Source organism: Ochotona princeps, chromosome 6 (assembly GCF_030435755.1).
Source record: "Ochotona princeps isolate mOchPri1 chromosome 6, mOchPri1.hap1, whole genome shotgun sequence".
Lineage (NCBI taxonomy): Eukaryota > Metazoa > Chordata > Mammalia > Lagomorpha > Ochotonidae > Ochotona > Ochotona princeps.
This window is the reverse complement of record NC_080837.1, coordinates 37,522,831-37,549,612: the sequence shown is the minus strand read 5'-3', so window position 1 is coordinate 37,549,612 and position 26,782 is coordinate 37,522,831. Positions and strand designations below refer to the sequence as shown.

The 26,782-nt window shown below is 39.9% G+C and overlaps 1 protein-coding gene across 5 annotated transcripts in view; it reads left to right on the top strand.

Annotated features, from left to right (window-relative positions):
• The window catches only part of KNL1 (kinetochore scaffold 1), a 60,550-nt gene that overhangs the window by 3,758 nt on the left and 30,010 nt on the right, over window positions 1–26,782 (top strand). For 2 of the 5 annotated variants that reach the window (XM_058666061.1, XM_058666060.1), the window contains exons 2-12: window positions 3,234–3,285; window positions 4,337–4,376; window positions 5,296–5,355; window positions 6,841–6,902; window positions 10,466–10,518; window positions 10,746–10,779; window positions 12,299–12,336; window positions 16,175–16,227; window positions 16,697–21,658; window positions 25,218–25,356; window positions 25,707–25,774. In XM_058666061.1, coding sequence (XP_058522044.1) covers window positions 3,251–3,285; window positions 4,337–4,376; window positions 5,296–5,355; window positions 6,841–6,902; window positions 10,466–10,518; window positions 10,746–10,779; window positions 12,299–12,336; window positions 16,175–16,227; window positions 16,697–21,658; window positions 25,218–25,356; window positions 25,707–25,774 — 5,544 coding nt within the window. In that variant the 5' untranslated portion in view covers window positions 3,234–3,250. Of the gene's footprint in view, window positions 1–3,233; window positions 3,286–4,336; window positions 4,377–5,295; window positions 5,356–6,840; window positions 6,903–10,465; window positions 10,519–10,745; window positions 10,780–12,298; window positions 12,337–16,174; window positions 16,228–16,696; window positions 21,659–25,217; window positions 25,357–25,706; window positions 25,775–26,782 lie in introns of those variants that run through there. The other 3 variants (XM_058666062.1, XM_058666064.1, XM_058666063.1) reach the window with 3 other exon arrangements.

Below are 26,782 nucleotides of genomic sequence, written 5' to 3'. Positions count from 1 at the left end.
TAGGCTACTGTGCTAGGTCCTACTTTTTTTTTTTTTTTTTTTGAGAATTTTTGTTTTTATTGGTAAGTCAGATATATAGAGAAGAACTTCCATCCACTGATTCACTCCCCAATGTGGCCAGGAGGGCAGGAACTGAGCTGATCCGAAGCCAGGAGCCACAATCTTTGGTCCATCCTCAACTGCTTTCCAGGCCACAAGCTGGGAGCTGGATGGGAAGTGAGGCTACCGGGATTAGAACCAGCACCCGTATGTGATACTGACACAAGCAAATCAAAGACTTTAGCCACTAGACTACCATGAGGGCCGAAGATTCACTTTCTTTTTTTTTTTTTTTTTTTAAGATTTATTTGTTTTTATTACAAAGTAGACACACAGAGAGCTGGAGAGATAGAGAGGAAGATCTTCCATCTGATGGTTCACTCCCAAAGCGGCCGCAACAGCTGAAGCTGAGCCAATCCAAATCCAGGAGCCAAGAACTTCCTCCAGGTCTCCTACGTGGGTGCAGGGTTCCAAGTGTTTGGGCTGTCCTCTACTGCTTTCCTGGGCCACAAGCAGGGTGGGAAGGATGGGAAGCGGAGCTGCTGGGATTAGAACTGGTGACCATATGGGATCCCTGTGCCTGCAAGGCGAGGACTTCAACAGCTATACTATCACGCCAGCAGGCCCAAAATAAATAAAACTTAAAAAAAAAGAAAAGGAAATTCACACTTTATATTTCTTTTCTCATACTGTGTTTATCTGCCTTTTTGTTTGCTTATGTCATGGAGATTTTAAGAAAGAGAGCTTCATTTTTATCTACCACTATGGGAAGGCAATTTAATGGCCAAAACTAGAAAATTCAAAAAGTAGCAGGACAAGCCAGTTACTTAACTTAGTGTGGTAAATACAAAAAATTAATAAACTAAGTTAAAAAGCATTGCTTTTGGGAAGGAGAAAAATGGGGTGCTAGGAGATGCTGCCATTTAGGATGCCAGCATCCCGTTTGAGCACTAGTTCAAATCCCTTTATTTGCTCTGTTACTCCACTTCTGATCCAGCTCCCCACTAATGTACTGGGAAAGCAATGTAAGATAGCTCGAGTCCTTGGGTCCCTGCCCCCACATGGGAAACCTGGAAGGAGTTCCTGCCTGGGCAAACTCCTGCTAGTTGTGGTCAGTTGAGGAGTGAACCAATGGAAGGAGGGTCATTTTCTTTGTTTCTGTCTCATAATCTGTCTTTGTAAAAGTTAAAACTTTTTAAAAGAAGAAAAAAGCTTAACTCCCCCACCCCCACCCAGTTGGCCCTGCTCAGATCTACTGATTGTATGCAATTGGGAAGTGAACCAGAAAGATCTGTCATTCTGTCTTTAAGATAAATGAATCTTGAAAACTGCTACCAATAACGATCTGGCCAGTTTTACATAAAAGCTGATATAAAGTAGGCTGTGTGCTTTGAGTAGGTGTTGTGTTATTTGTGAGCAGAAGACTGAATAAGCGTGGACTAAAGGAGAGGCTCAGAGAGCAAGTCCTAGATACCTACTTTGTATTGCTGAAACTCAGAATGTGGATTCTAGTAGTTTATGTGTATGGCATTAGTTTAGTGTTATGGAAACATTAATATAGTTGATTCAGAATTCTAGCTATTCTTTTTAGGAAATCTACAGTGACATTTTTACTTATCTGGGAATGAAGTTCCAAGGTTAGAGTATGACATGAAAGTCGTATACAAAAAAATTTTTTTTAATTTATTTTTATTGGAAAGTCAGATATACAGAGAGGAGGAGAGACAGAGGAGGATATTCCATCCGCTGATTCACTCCCAAAGTGGCTACAATGGCCAGAGCTGAATCAATCCAAAGCCAGGAGCCAAGAGCCTCCTCCAGGAATTCCATATGGGTGCAGGGTCCCAGGCTTTGGGCCATCCTGAACAGCTTTTCCAGGCCACAAACAGGGAGCTGGATGGGAAGCAGCTGGTCCCCATGTGGACCAGCTGCTCTGGTCCTGGCTGCTCTGCTTCCCATCTACCTCCCTGCTTGTGGCCTGGGAAAACAGTGAAGATTGGCCCAATGCCTTGGGATGCTGAAACAGCATGAGAAACTCAGAAGACACTTCTGGCTTCGGATCAGCTCAGCTTCTGTCGTTACAGCCATTTGGAGAGTAAACTGTCTCCTCTCAGTAAATCTACTTTTCCAATAAAAATAAATCTTTAAAACAAGCAAAAATTTATTCATTTGTTTTCTTTTTTTTCTTTTTTTTTTTTTAAAGATTTATTCATTTTTATTACAGCCAGATATACAGAGAGGAGGAGAGACAGAGAGGAAGATCTTCCGTCCGATGATTCACTCCCCAAGTGAGCTGCAACGGACTGATGCACGCCGATCCAAAGCCGGGAACCTGGAACCTCTTCCGGGTCTCCCACACGGGTGCAGTGTCCCAATGCATTGGGCCGTCCTCAACTGCTCTCCCAGGCCACAAGCAGGGAGCTGGATGGGAAGTGGAGCTGCCGGGATTAGAACCGGCGCCCATATGGGATCCCGGGGCTTTCAAGGCGAGGTCTTTAGCCACTAGGCCAGGCCGCCGGGCCCTATTCATTTGTTTTCTTATGTATGTACTTGAAAGGTAGAGTTAAAGAGAGAGGGAAAATGGAGAGAGAAGTCTTTTATCTACTGATTGACTTCCCAAATGGCATAGCGACCAATGCAAAGCCAGGAGCCAAGAACTTCTTCCTGGTCTCCTATACTGGTGGGAGGGCCTCAGGACTTGGACCATCTTCCACTGCTTTCCCAGGTGCATCAGCAGGGAGCTAGGTGGGAAATGGAGCATCTGGGACTTAAGCTGGTGACCAGATGGAATGCTGGTGCCACAGGTGGCAACTTTACAGATATACCACACCACTGCCCCCAAGGTATTTCATGTTTTACAGCTCTGTGATGAAGTTTTTTTTTTCTTCCTGGTTTTTGACCTTTCCTCAGGAAAGAAGCTTAAGATCACAATTCTATTCTTTAGTTTTTAAATTTGTGTTTTACTTGATCTTTGTTTTAAGAAGTGCAGAGATCACAGGCACACGTGGAACGTTTTCGTGAGCAGAGTGGGTTGGAGAGTGAAAGTGGGATGGAGTGTATCTGTCTTCCGTTCTGTTCCCTAGGAAGAGAGATTGCCCCTCAATGTGGCCAGTCTTCATAAGTTGATTTTTAGGTTGTAATGTTTCTTCTTTTTATTTTTATCACTTTTTCTGATATTAATGTATTTGTTGCAGAAAAAGATCTTCACAAAATGGATGGAGTGTCTTCAGAGGCAAATGATGAAAAGTAAGTTCATTCAGTGTAACGAAAATCACTAAGTCTGCCAGAGAAAGATATTTTTTTTGTTTTTTTTTAATATATGCTTTTTATTGGTTACATTGCATTATGTGACACAGTTTCATAGGCAGTGGGATTCACCCCGCCCCTCCCCGAACCCCCTAACCCCCGCCCCCATGGTGGATTCCTCCACCCCGTTGCATTACCACAGTTCAAATTCAGTTGAGATTGTTTCATTGGAAGCATCTACTAGGCATAAAGTCCAGCATCTTATTATCAGTTCATCAGTTCCTTGGGGAGACCATCTCTGGTCTGAAGGTAGAGCTGGTAGAGTGGTTTTGACATTTCAACAGATCTGAATTGCTGCCACTCTCACCACTCCAAGCACAATGCGGTCGTTGGAGAATCCACTGATTGACATAGTCCATCGTACAGTCTCCATTTGCCCAGCACTTTCATTGCCAACACAAAACCGAGGTGGTTGATTGATCTGCTCTGTCCTCTGTCAACTGATGGTTAGCGTTCTGATTCCGAAAGCTCGACTGGGGGAATCCCCATAGGGACTGAGAAAGATGTTTTTCAACCTAGTGAGGCTAATCAGTACTGTATAGATTGTGTTTTAGTGAAAAGAAGTAAATGTTCCAAGGTACTAGCCCGTCTTACCATATTTTTATATCAACTCATCCAGAGTTAAAACTGAGAGGACTTTAAATACCTTCTCCTGCCTCTTCAACTGAAGGAGAAGATTGAGGTTTGGGCAAAGGAAATGATTTTGTTTAGTTTACATGAGAGACTGCTGGACTGTTTGCAGCCTAGTGACACTACTATTATCTTTGCCTGTGTGTTTAGTTTTTGAATTTGTTGCCACGATTTCAAAATATCAAGATTTAAACAAAGTTAAGTTCCTGAATATTTAATTTAAAATTTCATGCCATAAAATAAATTTGTATAATATAACTTTAAAAGTGGTTGCTAGTTCAAAAGATGCTGTGATGATGACTTTTGGAAATGAAGTCTTTGATGGGTATATTTATTTATGGGTGTCTTTTTTTCCTTTCAGTGACAATACAGAGAGACCTGTTAGAAGACGGCATTCCTCAGTAAGAAACCCTAAAGTTAATAGTGTTACCTCGTATTGAGTGCTAACTATATTCTGCAGACTGTTTTTGAAGATATACTTTCTTTATTATTATTTATTTATTTATTTTCAAAAGTGAGTGACAGAGAGAAAGGGAGAGATTGGCAGAAAGACATCTGTCATTTGTCAGTTCACTCCCAAAATGGCCCTAATGGCTGGCGCTTTTATTTGGATGCCAGCATTGCAGCAATTTTGCCTGTGATATTATATTCCTAATCTTACTGCTTCCCTATTTTTGTAAAAGAAACTTTGTTGTGTAAAATTTCAAATATTTAGCCTGGCTACCCTTTCTGATGAATTACAAAATTCACCAAATGTGAATTTTTATGTTACGTAAATATACTTCAGTAAAGCCTCGGGGCAGGTGTTGTGTCACTGTGAGTTAAAGTGGTATTTGGGGGGCCTGTGTGGTGGCATAGCACGTTAATCCTTTGCGTGTGGTGCCAGCATCCAATATTGGTACTGGTTCATGTCTAGACTCTCTACTTCTGATCCAGCTCTCTGCTGATGGCCTGGGAAAGCAGAGCAGGATGTCCCAAATCCTAGGGCTTCATGTGTGTGCAGGGTCCCAAGGACTTGGGTCATCCTCTGCTCTTTTCCCAGGCCGTAAGCAGAGGGCTGGATAGGAAGTGAAGCAGCTGGGACTTGAAGAGGCACCACCAGTGGAGTCTTAAGCTTTAGGCCAGTTGCCTGCTGCTTGAAATGTAAATATATCCTATGATGAGCAGGATGGATTTGAGGGTGGGTTTTTTTTTTTTTTTCTTTAGAGTTTAATGAAAATTTTAGCTTTCTGTCTGTGATATAACTTGGTGGAAAAATAAAAAGATTGCTAATAGCGTTGCCAGACTTTGTTGACTATTCATTCTAATGCTTAACTCTAGATCCTGAAGCCTCCAAGGAGTCCTCTTCAGGACCTCAGAGGGGGGAATGAAGCAGTTCAGGTAAGAGTCTGTTTCTTGTTTACTATTTTTTCCTGCTTTTTTTTTAACACTTAGGAACTTTATTAGCTAAGTAAAGGGAGGACATAAGTGATTCTCAGTTCCTGGATTCTCCAAATCCAGGAGCCAGGAGCTCTTCCTACAGGTCTCCCACGCGGGTGCAGGGTCCCAAGGCTCTGGGCCGTCCTCCACTGCTTTCTCAGGCCACAAGCAGGGAGCTGGATGGGAAACGGGGCTACTGGGATTAGAACCGGCACCCATATAAGATCCCAGTGTGTGCAAGGGTAGGACTTTAACCACTACACTATTGCGCTGGGCCCAAAAATGAAAAATTTTTATAGTGAATGTTATTATAGTCATCATCTGGATTCAACACAAATAACATTTTATCATACTTTATCATAAATTTTTAGCCTTGTTTGCTTAATTCCCGTTTTTCTGGGGCTGGTGTTGCTAAGCCAGATAGCATGGTGGCAACGCATACCAGAGCACCAGTTCACGTCCTGGGTGCTCTGCTTCTGATCCAACTCCCTGCTGATCTACCTGGGAAAGCAGACGAGGATGGCCTCGGTAGTTACCACTCAGACCTTTGCAGGTCTGCCCTTTGCAACCATTTGGAGAGTGAACCAGCAAATAGAAGATCCCTCTCTTTCCCTTTCTTGCTCTCTATTTCTGTAATTTGACTTTTGAATATTTTTTTAAAAACAAAGCAATATGGGGCCCGGCGGCGTGGCCTAGCGGCTAAAGTCCTCGCCTTGAAAGCCCCGGGATCCCATATGGGCGCCGGTTCTGATCCCGGCAGCTCCACTTCCCATCCAGCTCCCTGCTTGTGGCCTGGGAAAGCGGTCGAGGACGGCCCAATGCATTGGGACACTGCACCCGCGTGGGAGACCCAGAAGAGGTTCCTGGTTCCCGGCTTCGGATCGGCGCGCATCGGTCCGTTGCGGCTCACTTGGGGAGTGAATCATCGGACGGAGGATCTTCCTCTCTGTCTCTCCTCCTCTGTGTATATCTTGCTGTAATAAAATGAATAAATCTTTAAAAAAAAAAAAACAAAAAAAAAACCAAAGCAATATGGATATACTTAGCACTAAAGTTTTCTGCTAAAAACACCTAAAAATTGTTAAGATGGTAAGTTATTGTTGTGTGTTTGTTACTGTGCATACGTAAAAACTGAATGATGTCCAAAAGAATAGGGATAGTCCAATTATAAATTTTATGTTGTATGTGCTTTACCACAACTTAAACAAATAGTGTATTTCTGTAACAGGCCATATGTTACATGTTTTTGGCCCTTTTTTATGTTGTTTATGTCATTATTCTTAGTATCACTCACTTTGAAATTTATATTCACGTGATTTGTAGTGCTTTTACATTTAAATATTTTGGAGATTCTTATCAAATTAATTCAGAATACATCTTTACACTGGAGATCAATATTCATAGTTGTTTTTATTAAGAACTGTACCATATGATATCTACCCTTAGGAATCCAATGTTTTCAGAAGCAAGAAAAGCTCTCGCCGAGTCAGCTTTGCAGATACTATAAAGTAAGTGGAAAAGAAAAATGATTACAGTGATGTAGATAATGGATTTTTCATTCAGTATATTTATTCAAAATATATTTGTATTGTTTTGAATAATCCGTGTTTCATTTAAATAGCCTTAAATAATTGGTTTGTGTTTGTGTGTTTGTTTTAAAGATTTATTTATTTTTATTGGAAAGGCAGATTTACAGAGAAGGAGAGACAGAGAGATCTTCCATTTGCTGCTTTACTGCCCCAGTGGCTGCAGTGGCCAGAGCTGAGCCGATCCGAAGCCGGTGCCAGGAGGTTCTTCTGGGTCTCCCTTGTGGTTGCAGGGTCCCAGGGCTGAGACTGAGACAGGGCCAGGTTGGAGCCTGAAGGCTGGAACTTTATTCAGGTTGCCCAGTGGGCAGCAGGGACCCCAGACCCTTGTGCCATCACCTGCCACCTTTCAAACTATGCATTAGCAGAAAACTGGCATCTGAGGCAGAGATGAGGTTGAAACCCAAGTGCTGTGATGTGGAGTGCAGCATCCCAAACGGCATCTTAATCCACGAATGCCCATCTCACCATGGCCGGCATTGTGGTGCTAAAGTGTAGAAGTATTCTATGTTAAATGGACAAAGGATCTGAACAGACTTTTCTCAAATAATAAATGCAAATGACCAGCAAAAAAAAAAAAAGAAGTATTCTATGTTTCTGGTTCATTTTTTTTTTCCATTTTTTTAATTTTGTTTTTGACAATCTTTACATAGTTAATTAGGGCACAAAGGTTCAAGGCCTATAGCTAAGTGGGCAAGACTATTATTTCCACATTTTTTTTCTATATCTGGGGTAAATGGGAAGGTAAAGGGAGAAGCCCCACCCAGTCTCCTGCGCATCCCAGGTCCGCGACATGGGGCATGCTCTGAGGGCACTGTTCAAGTGGTTTTGATAGTTCAACAGCCATGAACTGCTGCCAGTCTCGCCACTCCACACACGATGAGGTCGCTGAAGCATCCACTGATTGACATAGTCCATCTTAGAGTCTCCGTTTGCCCTGTTTTTCTTTTTTTTTTTTTTAATTATTATATTTTTGACAATCTTTGCCCTGTTTTTCATTGTCAACATATGGCTGGGGTTCATTTTTGTTTTATGATTTATTAATTATCTGAAGGAGTTACAGAGGCTGAGGAAGATATCTTGCATCTGCTGATGCATTCCCCAAATGGCCTGCTGTTTCTGTAGTTTTATAATATTAGGTATGTATTTTGTACTTAACTAGAACTGACAGTAGATATGTGACCAGAGTATAGACCTCAGACTGACATTTTAAGATTTGCAAATTCAAATCCATTTTTATGTTTTTATTTTGTGAAGTTTAGGCATCATTTTCTGTTCCTTATTTTAGAAGACTTTTGGGGGGTTGGCATTGTGGTATAGCAGATAAGGTCATTGTCTGCAATTCCTGGCATCCTTTGTGGGTTCTGGTTTGAGTACCAGCTTCTCTATTTTTTTTTAAAGCTTTATTTATTTTAATTGGGAAGGCAGATAATGAGGGTACAGAGGGATTCAAAAACAGAGGGTGAAAGGTCTTCCATTCACCGGCTCACTCAACAAATGGCTACAATAGCCGAAGCTGAGCTGAGCTGAAGCCAGGAGCCAGCAGCCTCTTCTGGGTCTCCCACGTTGGTATAGGCTTTAAATCATCCTCCGCTGCTTTCCCAGGCCACAAGCAGGGAACTGGATGGGAAAGGGAGCAGCTGGAACATGAACCAGCACCCAAATGGGATGCTGGTGCTTGGAGGTGGAGGATTAGCCAGTTCAGTCATGGTGCCAGCCCCCAGTTTCTCCATTTCTGATATAGCTCCCCATCTCTTCTTCCCTGTCTGTAACTCTAACTTTAAAATAAAGTAAATCTCTGGGGGCAAGAAAAAAGATCCTTTTTTAAAATTGCCTAACTAGTGGGGCCCGGCACCATAACCTCACGGCTAAAGTCCTCACATTGCATACACTGGGATCCCATAAGGGCACCAGTTTTAATCCCGGCAGCCCTGCCTCCCATCCAGCTCCCTCTTGTGGCTTGGGAAAGCAGTCGAGGACAGCCCAAAGCCTTGTGGGAGACCTGGAAGAAGTTCTGGGCTCTTGGCTTCGGATCCCAGCTGTTGCAGCCACTTGGGGAGTGAATCAGCGGATGGATGATCTTCCTGTCTGTCTCTCCTCCTCTCTATATATCTGACTTTGCAATAAAAATGAATACATCTTTAAAAAAATAAGTAAAATAAATTGCCCATCTACTAATTCTTCTAATTGTTTAAAAATCATTGCGTTGTAACTCATCTGAAGGATTGTGTCAAGGAGAGCTTTGTATTCAGAAGCTCAGGATCTGAAGTCAAGTGTGGGTTTGTATTCTGGGTCAGCCACTTACTAGGTGTATGCTCTCAATAGTTGCTTTACATTGGAGACCTTCAAAATCTATATCAGTAAGCTACGGTGGTCCTTGTTATAAACATTTAAACATTGTAAATGCATGTAGGGACAGGCATGGAGCCTAGAAGCTAAGGCGTTGGTTAAGATACCTGCAGCTTTTGTCTGAATACTTGGAGTTGATCCCTGGCTCTGGCTCCAGCCTTCAGCTGCCTGCTGCTGCCGATTCCAGGATGGCTTAACTCCTTGAGCTCTGCCCCCATGGGGGGACCTGACTCAGCTTCAGGTTGGCCCAATCCCAGGGATTTCCAGCATTTGGATGTAAGCCAGAGACAGGGACTCTCTGAATCAAAGACATTGAAAAGTGTTGATGAAGAATATAGCAGTGTGCATGTGAGTATTTTGCTTTTTTATAAAAATAAAATTCTAAGAATTTGTTTATGTAATGAATGATAATATTAGCTCAATTTTAGTGAACTGGTTGGATTCTTCATGATAAATATCAAAATATCATCTCTGGGGGAAGAGGGGAAGCTCCATTCTGATTCATTGACCAAATGTCCATAACAGCTAGGCCTACACAGGGGCTGAAGCCAGAATTCAGGAACTCATTTAAGATCTCCTCTGTGGAGGCCCTGTGTGATGGCTCAATTGGTTAATCCTCCTTCAGGCAGCTTAACCTACTATGCCACAATGCTGGACCCTTCTCATCACTATTATAATCATACATATAGATCCTGCCATACACTAGGTTGACTATCTTAGCAAGTGCTGATTAAGAAATACCCATCCCTGGTTCACTCACTGAGTGACAGGAATAGGCAGAAGTGATCTGATCCAAGGCCAGCAGCTTCTTCCAGGTCTCCCACACGGGTGCAGGGTCCCAAGGCTCTGGGCCATCCTTCAGAGCTTTCCCAGGCCACAAGCAGGGAGCTGGATGGGAAGTGGAGCATCTGGGACAACAACTGGCACCAATATGGGATCCTGGTGCATATAAGGTAAGGATTTAACTACTGAGCCATTGTGCTGGGCCCAGGAGTTGTAGTTTTAGCAGTCTGTGGCTTAGCAGAGAGAAGAGGATGCTGAAATCAAAGTATTATCTTGTCTTGCTCAAAATAATCTTTAATACCAAGTGTCTCATAAAAAATTGAAGATTTTTAGGACTCTATTTTCTCTTCTAGGGTATTCCAGACAGAATCTCATATGAAAATAGGGAGAAAATCTGAAACCACAGGTAAATATGTTGCTACAGTCCTTGCCAAATCTGTTTTCTTTAAAATGTTTTGTGGCAGCTTAACCAGATATTTGCTGTAAATTATTGACTGTCACTTTCAAATACATCTTGAACCCTGGGAATGGAAGGTAAGGTGGATAGTGAGTAATTTCTTTAATTGTTGATAGTGTCTCTAATTTCTTGAATGCTGAATGCATATATCCTTAAATTTGTTATTTTATTTTTAGGAACAGAATCAAAGGAAAATGTTCCATTTATACAGTAAGTAAAAGACTTATTCACATTAAAAAAATAATTTAAAAAAGACACTCAGATTACACTTTAAAAATTGTTCCTATTAAGGTTTTTTAAATTAATATCTTTATATTTGTATCCATTTGTGCAATAATCAGGATTAACTTGTGAAACAAACTCTTTGTAGATTTTAGTACATACCACTGTATCTAATAAGTATCTATATATTTCACCATCATTTAATTAATTTATTTATTAATGTTTGTTTAAAAAATTTGTTTTTATTGGCAAGGCAGATCTACAGAGAGAAGGAGAAATGAAGAAAGTGTTTCCACCTTCTGGTTCACTTTGCAAATGACTGCAATGGCCAGAGCTGTGCTAATCAGTAGCCAGGAGCCCCTCTCCAGGTCTCCCAGAAGGATGTAGGATCCCAAGACTTTGGTCCATCCTCCACTGCTTCTCCAGGCCACAGACAGGGAGTAGAGTGGGAAGTGGAGTAGCAGCACACAAACTGGCACCCATATGGGATGCTTGTGCTTGGAGGTGGAGGATTAGCCGGTTGAGCCATTGTGCTAGTTCCTATACCATCAATAAAACAGTTAATGAAACATCTCTTTTGTATATCAGTTTTAAATTTTATCAGATTGTGCAAAAAAGGAAACTAATTTTTTTTTTTGTAAAGATTTAATTATTATTGCATTTTATATCTGAGTGTCTGGAATACAGTGTGTGCGCTACACCTGCTTGCTAATGAATCGCTGCCACACCTGATGGAGTTTTTGGCTCCCACATAGTGCAGCCCTAGCTGTGGTAACCATGTGGACAGTGAACCAACAGAGAAACTGTGTTTTGATCCATTTGTGATTTCTCACAGTACCTGTTTTCCATGAACTTTTTATTTTTTAAGATTGATTTATTTTTTAAAGATTTATTTTTATTGCAAACTTGGATACACAGAGAGGAAGATCTTCCATCCGATGATTCACTCCCAAAGTGAGCCGCAACGGCCAGAGCTGTGCGGATCTGAAAGCAGGAGCAGGGAACTCTTCCAGGTCTCCCACATGTGTTCAGTATCCTAAGGCTTTTGGCCGTCCTCGACTGCTTTCCCAGGCCACAAGCAGGGAGCTGGATGGGAAGTGGGGCTGCTGAGAATAGAACCGGCGCCCATATGGGATCCTGGCACATTCAAGGCAAGGACTTTAGCGGTTAGACTACCAAGCCAGGCCCCAACATAGCACTTTCTATGAAACTACATGGAGAGTCACTTCATGCTTTTAAAATCTAAGGCTAAATTTTAGAAATGAACTACTTTTTAAATGAGCAGGCAATACTCATCAAGCATCTTTTATAGTGTTCTTGAAATTAATAAACCGTTAAGGCCATTCAGAAAGGATTTGTTTAATTGTTTTGTAATTTTTTTCAACCAGTATTACATGACTGTTTTAAATGATTTGTTTATAATTTTCTGCTAGTCACCTTATTAAACATTTTCAACATATCATAGTAGTTGGAGTATCAACTATAAAATGCTTTTTAATTTTTTTAGGAGTAAGAATTCAGAAAATAATTACTGTGAGATTACTGGTAAGTATAACTAGAAATACTTTTGCTTATTTTATACATTTTTTTTTTGCATCCGGATTTCCTATTTTTTTAAGATGTGTTTATTTTAATTGGAAACAGAAATATGTAGAGAGGAGAAACAGAGAGAAAGATTTTCCATCGACTGGTTTACGCCCCAAGTGGCTGAAATGGCTGGAGTTACTCTAATCCGAAGCCAGGAGCCAGGAGCTTCTTCACAGTCTCCCACGCTGGTGCAGGGTCCTAAGGCTTTGGGCCATCCTCGACTGCTTTCCCAGGACACAAGCAGGAAACTGAATGGGAAGGAAGTGTAGCCTCTGGGACACCAACTGCCACCTATATGGGATCATGGGTGTGCATGCTGAGGATTTAGCCACTGGGTTATTGCGCTGTGACCCAGATTTCTTGATAAGTATTTTTTACTTGAAACCGCCAATGTGGCACAATGGGTTAAGCCCTACCCTATCCTGTAACTCCAGTATCCCTCATCAGAGTACTGGTTTGAGGCCCACTCCTCTGCTTCTGGTCTAGCTCCTTGGGAGAGCAGCCACACTCATGTGTAGTGCTCTGTTGAAGTATTGGCTCCTGGCTTCAGCCTGACCCAGCCCTAGTCATTACAACTGTTTGGGAAAGGAACCAGCAAATGAAAAGATGTTTCTCTGTCTCCCCTTCTCTCCCTGTAACTGTTCTAATGTAGAGATCTTTGTTTATTTACATAGTTTCATACTGGAAATTTCATAGATGCTTTATCATTTTTTTAAAGCTTCCTTTTTTTATTTTTTATTTTTATTGTAAAGGCAGATTTACAGAGAGGAGAAAGAGAGAAAGAGTTTCTATTCACTGGTTCAGTCCCCAAATGGTCGCAGCAGTCTGCTGGAGTTAAGCTGATGCAAAGCTGAGAGCCAGGAGCCTCTTCTAGGTCTTCCACATGGGTGCAGGGTGCCAAGGTCTTTGGCCATCCTCCATTACTTTCCTAGGCCATAAGCAGGGAGCCGAGTGGGAAGTAGAGCAGCCAGGACACGAACCAGCACCCACAGTTGCTGACTAATCTAGATGATTAACCTGTTGAACCACGGCCTTGGCCCCTATAATTTCTCTTAAATCTGCTATTCTGTGGCCAGTATTGTGTCTCAGTTAGTTAAACTGTCACCTGTCATGCTGACATCCCATTCAAGTCCTGGCTGTTCCATTTCCAGGCCAGCTCCCTGCTAATGCAGCAGAAGATGGCCCAAATATCTAGGTCCCTGTCACCCATGGGGGAAATGAGAATGGAGTTCCTGGCTCCTGGCTTTTGCCTGACCTAGCCCCATTGTAGCTTCTGGGGAGTGAACAAATAGAAGATGATGCTCTCTGTGCCTGTCTGTAATTTTGCCTTTAAAATAAATAAATAAATGTTGAAAAAATAAGTCTGTTCTTTCTGTCTTTTCTATCTTGGATTCCTGTTCACTATTCATTTACTCAGTCAGAAATATTCTTCATATTTATTTGCACCTAATTGCTCTATTCTTTCTCCTATGTACCGTACAGTTCTGTTTACTATTCTGCCACTGTTTAAATTCAAGTCCTCATTAATTTTTCTTGAGATTTGTTTAGTTTCTTTTTTTTAATAAGTTTTGTTTTTAAATAATCATTACATGGTTGATCAGTGTTGGAAGGATTGAGGTTTAGGGAAATTGGGTGAACTCATTGCTTCCAAATTTGATATTTCTTCTGCTTGTTCCTGGGGGAAGGGGAGACACACAGGGGGAAACCACTCACGACTTTCCACACATCCTAATTCCCCAAGTATGTTTATTTTCTTATTCTTGCAGTTCATTCTTAGTGTTTCCAAATCTGATTATGTTACCTTTCACTTAAAATAATCACATTGCTACTTCTTCATTTATGGGTTAGAGTGCACATCTCAGCACTGTACTAGAAAGTCCTTTATTATTTGGCTTGTCTTCTGCAACCCCTTATCGCCTTCCTCTTATACATGTCTTATGCTTGATGAATTATTTGCAATCCCCCATGTCGATTTTTTTCTGCCTGTATGAATCGATGAGCACTATTTGTTCTACCTAAAACAAAATGCTTTTCCTACTCTAATTTACCTGTTACTAAAGTCAACTTTTCATATCAGTTAGCCTCAGTAATATTCAAAGTAGTTAGCCTATAAGCTATTATAGTCTATAACAGGAGAGAAATCTGTGCCCTAATATATATTAATTATGGCAATAACTCAGGATTTAGTTCAGTTAATGTTTTTTTTTTCATAGCATTTCTTGATAATTTACATTTGCTGTAGTTCATTTCCTATCATGAATTGGCAATAAATAGTTCATAGACTTGCTTAAATGTAGCTTTCTCTAACCATACAGTTGGTTACTATACTCTGTGGCTTCATCTTACTTTTTTATATCTGAATCTTTTATTAAACTATAAAATCATGGAATCCAGAAGTGTTGTCTTCTGTATGCATTAAAAAAATTTCTGGACTCAATTGTTTTGTAGCTTAACAAGATACAGATGTAAACATCAAAATATAATGTAAAAAATTCTTAAATATTTGCTTTTCAACTTCAGTATTTTTATAGCAAAATTATTATTTTTTGTTTTGTTTTAAAGATTTGCTTATTTTTATTGGAAAGGCAGATATACAGAGAGAGGAGGAGAGACAGATAGGAAGATCTTCCATCCAATGGTTCACTCCCCAAGCGGCCGCAACGGCTGGAGCTGAGCTAATCTGAAGCTAGGTGCCAGGAGCTCTTCCTACAGGTCTCCCACACGCAGGTGCAGGGTCCCAAGGCTTTGGGCTATCCTCGACTGCTTTCCCAGGCCAGAAGCAGGGAGCTGGATGGGAAGCGGGGCTGCCGGGATTAGAACCGGCACCCATATGGGATCCTGGTGCGTGCAAGGCGAGGACTTTAACCACTACACTGTTGTGCCAGGCGCGCAAAATTATTTTTTTTAAATGCATATCTTCATGGGAACATCTGGATAGTTTTTAACATGAAATAAAAATATTCTTCAAATTTTATGTTTCAATAATAAATATTTTATGTTTTCCATCTTTTTTTTTTTTCTTTCAATTTTAGTTTTACTTGAAAGTCAGGAAGAGGTAGAGATCTTCCATGTGCTGGTTTATTTTCCAAATGATCACAAAAGCCAAGGTTGTGCCAAGCCAAAGCCAGGATGCAAGAACTCTATGCAGGTCTCCCTCATGTTTGGCATATTTGAGCCATCAATTATTGCCTGCTTAGGGATATTAGCAGAAGCTGGATAAGAAGTGGGGCAGTCCCCTGCACCCACGTGGGAGACTTGGAGGAGGTTCCTGTATCCTGGCTTCAGATTAGTGCAGCACAGGCTGTTGCAGTCACTTGGGGAGTGAATCATCGGATGGAAGATCTTCCTCTCTGTCTCTCCTCCTCTCTGTGTAGCTGACTTTGCAGTAAAAATAAATAAATCTTAAAAAAAAAAGTTGGGCAGTCAAGTCTCAGATCATCATTCTGATATGGGATGCCTGGCAAGTGGCAGTTTAATCCACACCAGCACCAAATTTTACACCTTTGAAATCACCACACGTTTATACACGTGAGAGACACCAGATCAAAGCCCAGGTACTGGAGTTTCTCCCAGTGATGTAGGCGATCTGGATGGAGTCCTAACTTCAAAAAGCTACAGGCGTGGGTGTTATGGGCATTTGGTGAATGAACTACCCAATTCAGAATTTCTCTATCTCTGTCACACTGTCATTCAGATTAGAAATAGAAACATGAAGAGACCCAAACAGAAGAAAACCAGACTCTTAGTAATATATTCATGTTTTTTTCTGAATATTACCTTTTTTTTTTTTAAATAGGCATGAGCACATTGCTTTGTGCTCCCATTCAAACCCAGATGCAACAGAGAGAGGTAAGAGCGCATGTAGGTGCTTTCATTTTTTATTCTCTTTATAGTTAAGGCTTAAAAACATAAAGGAGTTAATGATAATGCATGATTTAGGGATGGCTTAGCAAAATCAATCTAAACTTGAAAAACTTCCTGCCTTTCTAGTTAACTAAGGATAAGGTAAATCAGGATTTCTTTAATTTTAACGAACACGAATAATTTCAGGTTTTTGTTAATTATGGTTACATTTGATGTTGCTAGCATTTTTCATTTTTCTAATAGAAATGATTAACCTTAAATTTTTAATTTGTCTCATAATATTTTAAAAAGTTATTCAAACTTTAGAAAAAAATTAATAACAAATAATGTTCAACACACCATGTTAGTTTAAGCAAACCGTGTGTCATGAAACTGTATTTGGATGGTACATATTATAAAGTACCTTTTTAGAAGTTTAAATTTTATCTGATCTCATATTTTGTCTTCATTGTAGTTTTCAATTACAGAAAGCAACCATGAAAGGAAACATGCAGATGACCAGACAGTCGTCTTTTCAGATGAAAACCAGATGGATTTAACAGCAAGTCATACTGTGATGATTACCAAAGGCCTTTTGGGTTGTACTGAAAGCGATAAGTCCACAAAAGTAGATACCACATCATTTCTGGCTAACTTAAAGCACCATCTTGAGAATTCAAGAGTGAAAAAAGAATCAGATTTTTCTGTGGAGCAAAACATTTCTTCAGAAAAAATAAATTGCAGTGATTTTATTAAAAGATTGAAAACAGGAAAATATAATGCTTCATTTTCCACAGGGACTGATAAGGAAAATTCTGAGATACCTATTCATTCCAAAGAATCAAGTAGTGCCTCTTGTATACCTCAGACTCATGTACCTGTTAATATAGATGAGAATAGTAATGACAGGACTCAAATCTTTAGAGAACAAGATGCTGGGATGAATTTTACCCAGTGTCATACAGCCAATATTCAGATGCTGGTTCCCATAGCCAATGATGCCAACACAAGGGAATTTACAGGAGATACTGCAATTTTTGGAAATGACTGTATGGACTTAACAGTTAACAACACTATCCCGATTTTACCTTCAGCAGGTAATTTATCTGAAATGGAAGATCAAAGTCAAAATGTCATCATGGATGTTACGACAGAGTATGCAGTTAAAGTTCCAGAAAAGAAAACAGCCTGTGAGAATAAACAAAGTGTTGTTTTTCAGAACCCCTCCAGAAACCCTGAAGACAAAATGTGTATTATCGGAGGCCATATAATGGAGACAGAAAATCACACTGTCACACAGACTTCCAATCGGGATACCAGACCATTGCCCATGACCCAAGAATCCGTATGTTTTAGTCCTTCTAGTCAAGGTTATAAGACAATTTTTTATTCTAGTTGTAATGATGCCATGGAACTGACCAAGTGTTTCTCAAGTATGAGAGAAGAGAAAATTTTGTTAAAGCATGATGGTAGTTCCAAAATATGTCTCAAAGCAGATGCCATGCCTCTTCTAGAGAAAACGATTTATTCAGAAGATGATAATATGGACATTACCAAGAGTCACACAGTTGCAATAGATAATCAAATTTTAAAGCAAAATCAGACAAAGGGACAGAGAGCTGCTCTACCAGTATCTAAAAAAGAAGCAGTATTCCCAAGTTCTATAACTGTTTTAGAAAATGGGAAAATGAATGTAAATTATAGCTCTATTCCTCATGCATTGAAGGAAGGATTACAACAGAACTTGTCAAATGCTTTATCTGTTACATTAAGTAATGAAAAGACTGAACTCTTAGATAGGGACAATATGGATTTGACTGAAAGTCGCACAAGTAACTTAGGAAGTCAAGTTCCTGTTGTAGCTAATCTGGTTCCAGAGAATGTCAGTAAATCTTACTGTTATGGCAAAAGTCCTTCAGAAGAATGGGAAAAAATGGCCAAAAGTCGTATCGAACTATCCCAACAACCAAAGATAATATCTGAAACTGAGTCCTTGGGTAAAGAAAAAGATAATATTTTGAGGATTTCACCCTGTCTTGGTAAAGATACTTCTCACTCAGTTGATTATAATCAGGATACAGCAGTAAGTCATAATGTAGTCAGCTGTGGTGGACTTAATAAGCAAATAACCCCGGGAAATAACAGCAATACAGTCTCAAGTGACCAATTGTCGGCCATGAAGTTATATTCAACAGAAGAGCAATCTGCCGTGAACACTTACAGTACTACTATTAACAGTCACACAGTGAAATTTGTACTAGGCCAGCATTCTAAACAACCCGATCCACCGAAGAAAAATTTAGGTGATTGTACATCTGACTGTTCTTATGATAAGATGCTTGTTTGTTCTGAAGAGGAGCAAAATATGGATCTAACCAGGAGCCACACTGTTGTCATTGGCTTTGGCAATTCTGAAATACAAGAACTTGATCAAACTAATTTAGAACATACTAGCCAGAGAACAACAGTGAGTAAACAGAGAACTATAAAACTTGGAAAATGTGATGAAAGTGCTGAAGAGATAACTGAAGCACTTGTATCTAATAATATGGATGCGTTAGAAGACAAAAATGTACAGAAACCTGGATTTCTGAAGGAAAATAAAAATACCAAAATTTTTGGAAGGAAAAGTTTTGGCAGACTAAAACATGATAAGACTGTTGTTTTTTCAACAGAGACTGGTGAGAATGACATGGACATCACCAGGAGCTACACGGTGGAAATAAACCATAGGCCTTTATTAGATGACCATGATTCCCATTTGGTGTCTTTGCCAGGGACTTCAAAAACTATTTTGTATACAGGTGAGCAGGATGACATGGAGATAACTCGAAGTCATACAACTGCCTTAGAATGTAAAAGTGTTTCACCAGGTGATATAACTACAGTGGACAAAACTGTAATGTTTGTAGATGACCATGATGGGTTAGAAATGACAGAGTGTCACACTGTTTTCATTGATTTTCAAGCAATGGAGAAATGTATGCTTCCTAACTTTGAGGATTCCAGAAGAAGAAGCCTACGACAATCAAAAGTGACATCTACTGAGGAGAAAGTTCCCTTCCCAGAAAGTGATAAAAGTGATTATAAAGCAGCAAAAGGCAACTCTTTAACAATACCGGATGAAAAGTCTAATAGTTATCCTGTAGAGAAAGCAATAGCATTTTTAACTGATGATAACATGAAAGTATCTAAGCCAGCCACATTGAAAAATATCAAAGATGTACAGAAGCCTGGGTTCCTGAATGAACTGTCTGGTAGAAGTCAGAGAAGAAAAAGCCTTAGGCTAAAAAATGACAAGGCCGTTGTATTTTCAGAGAGTGATAAAAATGATCCGGATACCTCCCAGGTTTGTATGATGGAAACAAACAAGAAAAGTGCACTGGAAGATAGAGATTTCCATTTGATGCCTTCCACTTCTAAAACTGTTTTGTATTCATGTGGACAGGATGACATGGAGATTACTAGAAGTCGCACAACTGCCCTAGTATGGGAAACTGCCTCACCAGATAAAATAACAACTAGGCCTCTGAACAGAACTGTGATGTATGTAGATGATCAGAATGATCTTGAAGTCACCAAGTCCCACACTGTTTTCATTGATTGTCAAGACACAAAGAAAATATTTGAGGAATACCCTAAATTTGGAACAGCAAAAGGAAAAAAAGGCAGTTGTTTTTCTGAGGATGATAGCTGTGTTCAGGAAGTCCCTACAAAACAAGAGCTGACAACAGAAAACAAAGTTTTTCTTCATACTGAGCAAAAGCATCATATGATACCCATTGTTCCTCATCATGTTTTGTCTGGGAATCAAAGTGAAAAGGAAACCATGGAATCCCACAGAGCTACTGCAGGTGAAGAGGTCACAGGGAAAATTGTAGGTCAGACCTCTACATCAGAAAAAGCTAGAGTTGAAAGCTATCACTTAGATAGTACAAACAGAGAAGATATGAATTTTATTAACAGTCATGTAGCTGCTATTGGTGGATCAAATGATAATTATTCTTGTTTACCAAATGCTATTTCCTGTTTTGGTAAGTTAGAGGGAAATACCATGTCCTTATGTGATAAAGATAAGGAGAAATGCAATTGCCCATTCCAAAATGATCTTGCTTATGCCAACACTTTACCCTGTGAACGTCACGTGACATCTGAAACGGTGACTGCCTCAGCTCCTTGCCTTTTGTTAGAGAAACAAGAAGCTATTCAGACCAGTACTGAAGGACAGCTACAGTGTGCCATAACACCACTGACACATCAGGATCTGATTGAAGAACCTCAGAATCTGTTAGCTAGTCAAACTTTAATACATACTCAGAATCTGGGGGAGATGGCTAAACTTAACTCAAAGCCAGTATCTTTTAAGCTTCCAAAGGATCAAATGGAGACCTGTGTTGATGATACTTGTGTTGCTTCTGAGCCTCACCTCACAACCCAGCAACCTGCATTGTTTCCAATAGGACAGAATAATGTCAATAAAGATGACATGAAAATACCTAAAGCTGTAGATAAGGTTTTAAGTATTGTTACAGGATTTTCCTCCACATCCATACATGAAAATAAGTCCAAAATGCTCAGTAATAAGGAGCAGTTTTCCATAGGCTGTGAAAAAGAACTGAAGGAAAACAGTATAGTGGCTGAATGTAAGTCAGAGTTGACTGTACAGGCCATTCAGACCCAAGCCAATGCTAGACAAACATCAGATCCTGTTATTGCATCTAATGTTCCATATTTTAGTAATGTCACACCAAATTTAAATAATTTGATTGGGAAAATCGAAGGACTTTCAGATTTTCAAGCTGTTCCTAAATCATGTCCTCAAGAACAGTCACTTGAAGTAGAAAATCAGACACATAGTAAGAGTGTAGCGCAAGTCACTGAGATGCATGATACAGTCTCTAACAATGTTCAAGATAATAAAAACGAAAATAAAAATTCTAATAATGGAAGTGAAACTGCCTCTGACCAATTAAAGGCTCTTAAAGATAAAATGAGGAGACATTCTTTGGGAATCTTTTTGCCCAGATTGCCGAACAAAAGAAATTGTAGTATCACTGTTACTGATGACCCAGAGCAGGTCGCAGCAAACACAACTGTTGTAAATCAAATAGAATCTCAGCCAGCCTCAAGCAAGGAATCGGTCATTACATCTGTTGCAGCTAAACTGAACTTAAGTCCATCTCAATTTATAAATGAGGAACATCTTCCATCATGCCCTGGTGAGATTAATTCCTCAGATTCCATATGCCTAGAAGCTGAGGACAAGACTTTGATTGAAACACACCAAAATGAGATTTCACCATCTGAAAATAAAGTAGGAGAAACCCTTAATCAACAAAAAAGAACCTGGGTGCAGGATGAAGAAACAGATATTCCAAATGAGAAAAAAATCAGGAAAAGGGAGTCTGAGCTTAATGATACAACGAAAGAGCAAGAGGTGAGTTCTATAATAAATCTTTTCATTTTTCTGTTTTAACTTGTGGATATTCATAAATTTCAGTTTTAGTTAAGCTCACATTTATACATTTACGCATTTACACAGGAGAAATATTCCTGTCTTCAATAACAAGTTAGCAGGTAGATTTCAAAACAATTTGAAGTAAAAGTCACAAAAAAAAAATTAAATGGAAAGTTGTACCAAAATTAATGAGTGTTGGAACCAGCATTGTGTCATACCATTTGACGTGACTGTGACAATAGCATCATACAGTGTGTTAGTTCCATTTGCACTTGTTGATTTCCAATCCAGCTTTTTGTTAATGCAGTTGAGAAAACAGTGGAAGGTGGCCCAAGTACTTGAGCCCCAGGACCCAAGCAGGAGACCTAGATGGAGCTCTTGACTCTTGACTTTGGCCTGGCCCAGCTCTGGCTATTGCGGCCAGTTAGGGAAGAGCCAGCAGACAGAAGACCTCTGTCCCTCCTCTCTGTAATTGTGCCTTTCAAATATATGAGTAAATCTTTTTAAAAATAGATTAACCATTGTTTAAATTGTGGAACTCTAAATATTCTTTTCCTCTCTGGTGACTTACTAGCATTAATTTATATATGAGAATCTAGGGGGTGGATTGCCAGAAGGCTTCAAAAAGTTTGTGGAGAAATGATCTTAAAATGTAAGCTTACTGAATCTGGTGCGGTAGCCTAGCGGCTAAAGTCCTCGCCTTGCAGGTGCCAGAATCCCATGTGGGAACTAGTTCTAATCCCGGTAGCCCCACCTCCCATCCAACTCCCTGCTTGTGGCCTGGGAAAGCAGTGGAGGACGGCCAAAAACCTTGGGATCCTGCACCCACATGAGAGACCTGGAGGAGGCTCCTGGCTCCTGGATTCAGATCGGATCGGCTGCAGCCATTGCAGTCACTTGGGGAATGAATCAACAAAGGGAAGAACTTCCTCTCTGTCTCTCCTCCTCTCTGTATATCTGAATTTCCAATTAAAAAATCTTAAAAAAAAAAAAAAGGTAAACTTATTTTGGTATACAAAATTTTTTTTTTTAAAGATTTATTCATTTTTATTACAGCCAGATATACACAGAGGAGGAGAGACAGAGAGGAAGATCTTCCGTCTGATGGTTTACTCCCCAAGTGAGCCGCAACGGGCCGGTGCGCAGCGATCCAAAGCCGGGAACCTGGAACCTCTTCCAGGTCTCCCACGCGGGTGCAGGGTCCCAATGCATTGGGCCATCCTCGGCTGCTTTCCCAGGCCACAAGCAGGGAGCTGGATGGGAAGTGGAGCTGCCGGGATCAGAACCGGCGTCCATATGGGATCCCGGGGCTTTCAAGGTGAGGACTTTAGCCCCTAGGCCACGCCGCCGGGCCCTGGTATACAAATTTTAATCAGTGTATTTTTTCCCTAATATTCATTTTCCATGAAATTTTTAAAGATACCCTTCTGTGTAGTTTGAAAGGTCATATTCAGAATTATAAATATATTAGGACTAAAAAGCTTTCCTGTTAAAAAATTGGCATAAAGGAAAGCTTGAGTGAATTTTCTTTAATAAGGTTAATAAAGTATGTAGAAGCTCACAGTCCATTTTTTTAAGCTTTTTAAAAAGAACTTTATATTTATTGGACAGAGAGATGAGAGACAGAGAAAGATCTGCCATCTGCTAGTTCATTCCCCAGATGGTTTCAATGGCCAGAACTGAGCTGATCCCAAACCAGGAGCCAAGAGTCTTTTCAAGTTCTACCATGAAAGTTCAAGGTCCTAAGGATTTGGGCCATCCTCCCCCTGCTTTCCCAATTCACAAACAGAGCTGGATGGAAAGTAGAGCACCCATACGGAATCCTGACACTTGCAAGGTGAGAATTTTTAGCCATTGGTCCATTGTGGCAGGCTTGAAAAAAAGCATTTATTTAAAATTTTGCTTTTTATCTATTTGAAAGAGTTATGTAGAGAGAAGTATAGATACATATAGATGCCCCTGCGCAGTGGCCTAGCGGCTAAAATCCTAGCCTTGAACTTGCCGTGGTGCAGCTCCGGCTGTTGTGGTCCCTTGGAAGTGAATCATTGGACAGAAGATCTTCCTCTCTGTCTCTCCTCCTCTCTATATATCTGACTTTGCAATAAAAATAAATAAATATTTTTTTAAAAAGATGCACAGAGAGAAAGGTAGATGTTTCATATAATGATTCATTCTTATAAATGACCACATTGGACGGGAGTCCAGAGCTTCTTCCAGGTCACCCATGTAGATGCAGGGACCCCAGCATGTCGGTCATCCTTCATTGCTTTTACCAGGCCAGTAACAGGGATCTGAATTAGAAGCAGAGCAATTGGGTCACAAACTGGCCTTCATAGTGGATGCTGGCATCACAGGCTTAACCCTCTGTTTCCCATTGCTGGTCCTGGCAATTGTTTTTGTTTTTAATTCATGAAATCCTAATTTGGAAAAGTTGGGGAGAATGAAAGTTATCAATGATACCAAATTTTGTAAGTGGAGAAGTAAAGGTTAGAACGCAGCAAAAACTGATTAATAAAATAGTTTAAATGCTGTTAATAAATGCATAAACAAACTTAGAAAATTAATTTGACTCTATGAGATGAAGTGATAGAGTCTGGCATTGTGGCAGTATCCCATACGTGTTCTGGTTCAAGTCCTTGCTGCTGCAGTTCTTTTGTAGCTGCCTGCTGACGAGCCTGCAGAGGAGGATGGCCTAAGGGCTTGGGCCTTTGCATCCCTGCGGGAATCCAGGAAGAGCACCTGGTTCCTGGCTTTGGATTAGCACAGACCTGACTGTTGAGGTCACTTGGGGAGTGAAGCAGTGGATAGAAGACCTAATTATTCCATACAGATAAATAAAAACTTTGAAACAGTGATAGTAATATTAATTTAAGTAAATAAGATTGTATGAAAATAAAATATTGTGTTGTTTTGTTCAGTAAGTATGTTGAGTCTCGCGTTGCATGTGTTGTTTTAGGTACTGGTAGTTCTCTCATGTAGTTTATAGCATTTAGGTAAAAATATTCTATCTTAAAAAGATATACATAATTAGACTGATGAGATTATATTTGAAGCTGTGAAAACAAATGGTTAAATGATAAAAGCAGGACCACATGCATTTTCATATCAGCCAAAGGAGTCTTGTTCAGTTCGAGAGGAGCTCTTGCTAAGGCCACCACATAAAACCAGTATTCTAGTCTAGTTTAATGCAGTGTGGTAGCTGTGACTTTGAGAGTTGAAGTTGAATAATTGGATAGGTAAACATTTGAGAATTTAAAGGATCTGACTATGACATAGAAATATCTGAGAATGTGTGTTAGATACTGATGTGTGACTTAGATACTGTCTGCTCACACAGTGTAATACATAGATATGTATTTTGAATAAAATTATTTCTAATTAAAGGCTTAGATTGCCTGTGATTCTGATTCTTTTCATAGGAATTATAGATACATTTTATGGTAGAAATATTTTTGTGAATTTTTAATAAATATTTAACCATTATCAGTATATACTGTCATAATTTTATTCTGATAATGTCCCTAATTTGTATTTTCAGGTTTTTGATCACCAAACTGAAGAGAGTATGGACAGAAATGCTAACAGTGTGTTGATCAAAAGCCTGAGCAGAACTCCGTCTAGTTGCAGCAGCTCCCTGGATTCAATCAAGGCTGATGGAACCTCTCTGGACTTCAGCAGTAAGATCTTCATGACACTAAATAACAGCAGCTATTTCCTTACATGACTGATAATTAATGTATCTCATCTTAGGGAGTAATTGAATATTGTGTATTATGAAGAGTTGAGAGGTGAAATAATATTTTTAATAGCTATTAAAATGAATTGAGAAGTGTTTTCTTTTAGAGGCTTATAATTAGTAGAGAGTGATCAAAGCCTTCAAACTGCAGCAGACTGTACTGTCAGCTGTCTTCCCAGAAACGTCCCAGTGAATGCCCTCGGGGTTTTGAACCACACCTAAATCTGAAAGATAACTAGAATGAATTTTAGAGTTTTATCTTGTTCATCAATGAATTTGTTCAACTTCTAGCACTCCGCAATAGTCAGATGGAATCGCAGTTTCTCAGAGATGCCATTTGTGAAGAGAGTTTAAAGGAGGTATGTTAAAAGTATCTCTCATACCTGATACAACTAATTTGTTCTAAGTTAAAAATATTAAAAATAGGCATAAGGGCTACTTTTCTTTATCAAGGAGTCAACTAATAATTAACTATCAATTACTTGAATTCTACCTATTAGATACTTTACAAGAATAGAAGTTAATTTAACTAGAAACTGGGAAGTCCAAAGCATGGCAATAGCGTGTGTCCAGCAGCCTGGGAGGGTCTACTAACTGGTAGGGAAAGAACAAGCTTGCTAATTGGAGTCTTGTGGAGCTGTGAATTCCCCACTGTCCTGATCTCATCTAATCCTGATTACTTCCTAAAGAACTCAGTTCCAAATAGCATTAACATATGGCTTTAGGTGTTAAGTTTACACATGAACTTTGAAGGAGAAAAACATCTATTCTGTAGTATGTAGAAATAATTAATAGACTTGTGTGGGACAGGCATTTGGTCTAGCAGTTAAAGCATTGGTTAGGATGCTCCCATGTCACATCAGAGTGTCTGTGTTTGAGTCCTCACTCCACTCCCAGTCCCAGCTTCCTGCTAACGCATGAGGCATTAGGTGATAGGCAGTAACAGATGGTGGCTCACCATTGTGACAAACTTGGATTCAGTTCCTGGATCCTGGCTGCTTTTTGGCCCAGCCTAACACAACCGTTGTGGGCATTTGGGGAATGAATCAGAATGGAATTCTATCTCTATCCCTGTGTCTTTCCTTCTCAAATGCATGCATGCATACATACATACAAACATGCATAATTTTGTAAGGTTTTAATTTTGCATGGCATAGTGACAAGTTTGGTTAAAGTGGCATTCTATATCACAGTCCAGCTCCCTGCTAATGCTCCTGGGAAAGTTGTGGAAGATGGCTCAAGTAGTTGGACCCTGTCATCCATGTGAGAGACCCAGATGGAGTTTTAGGCTATTGATTGTTCTGACACAGTCCCAGCCAATGCAGTCATTTGGAGAGAGAACCCAGAGGATGGAAGATCTTGTTCTC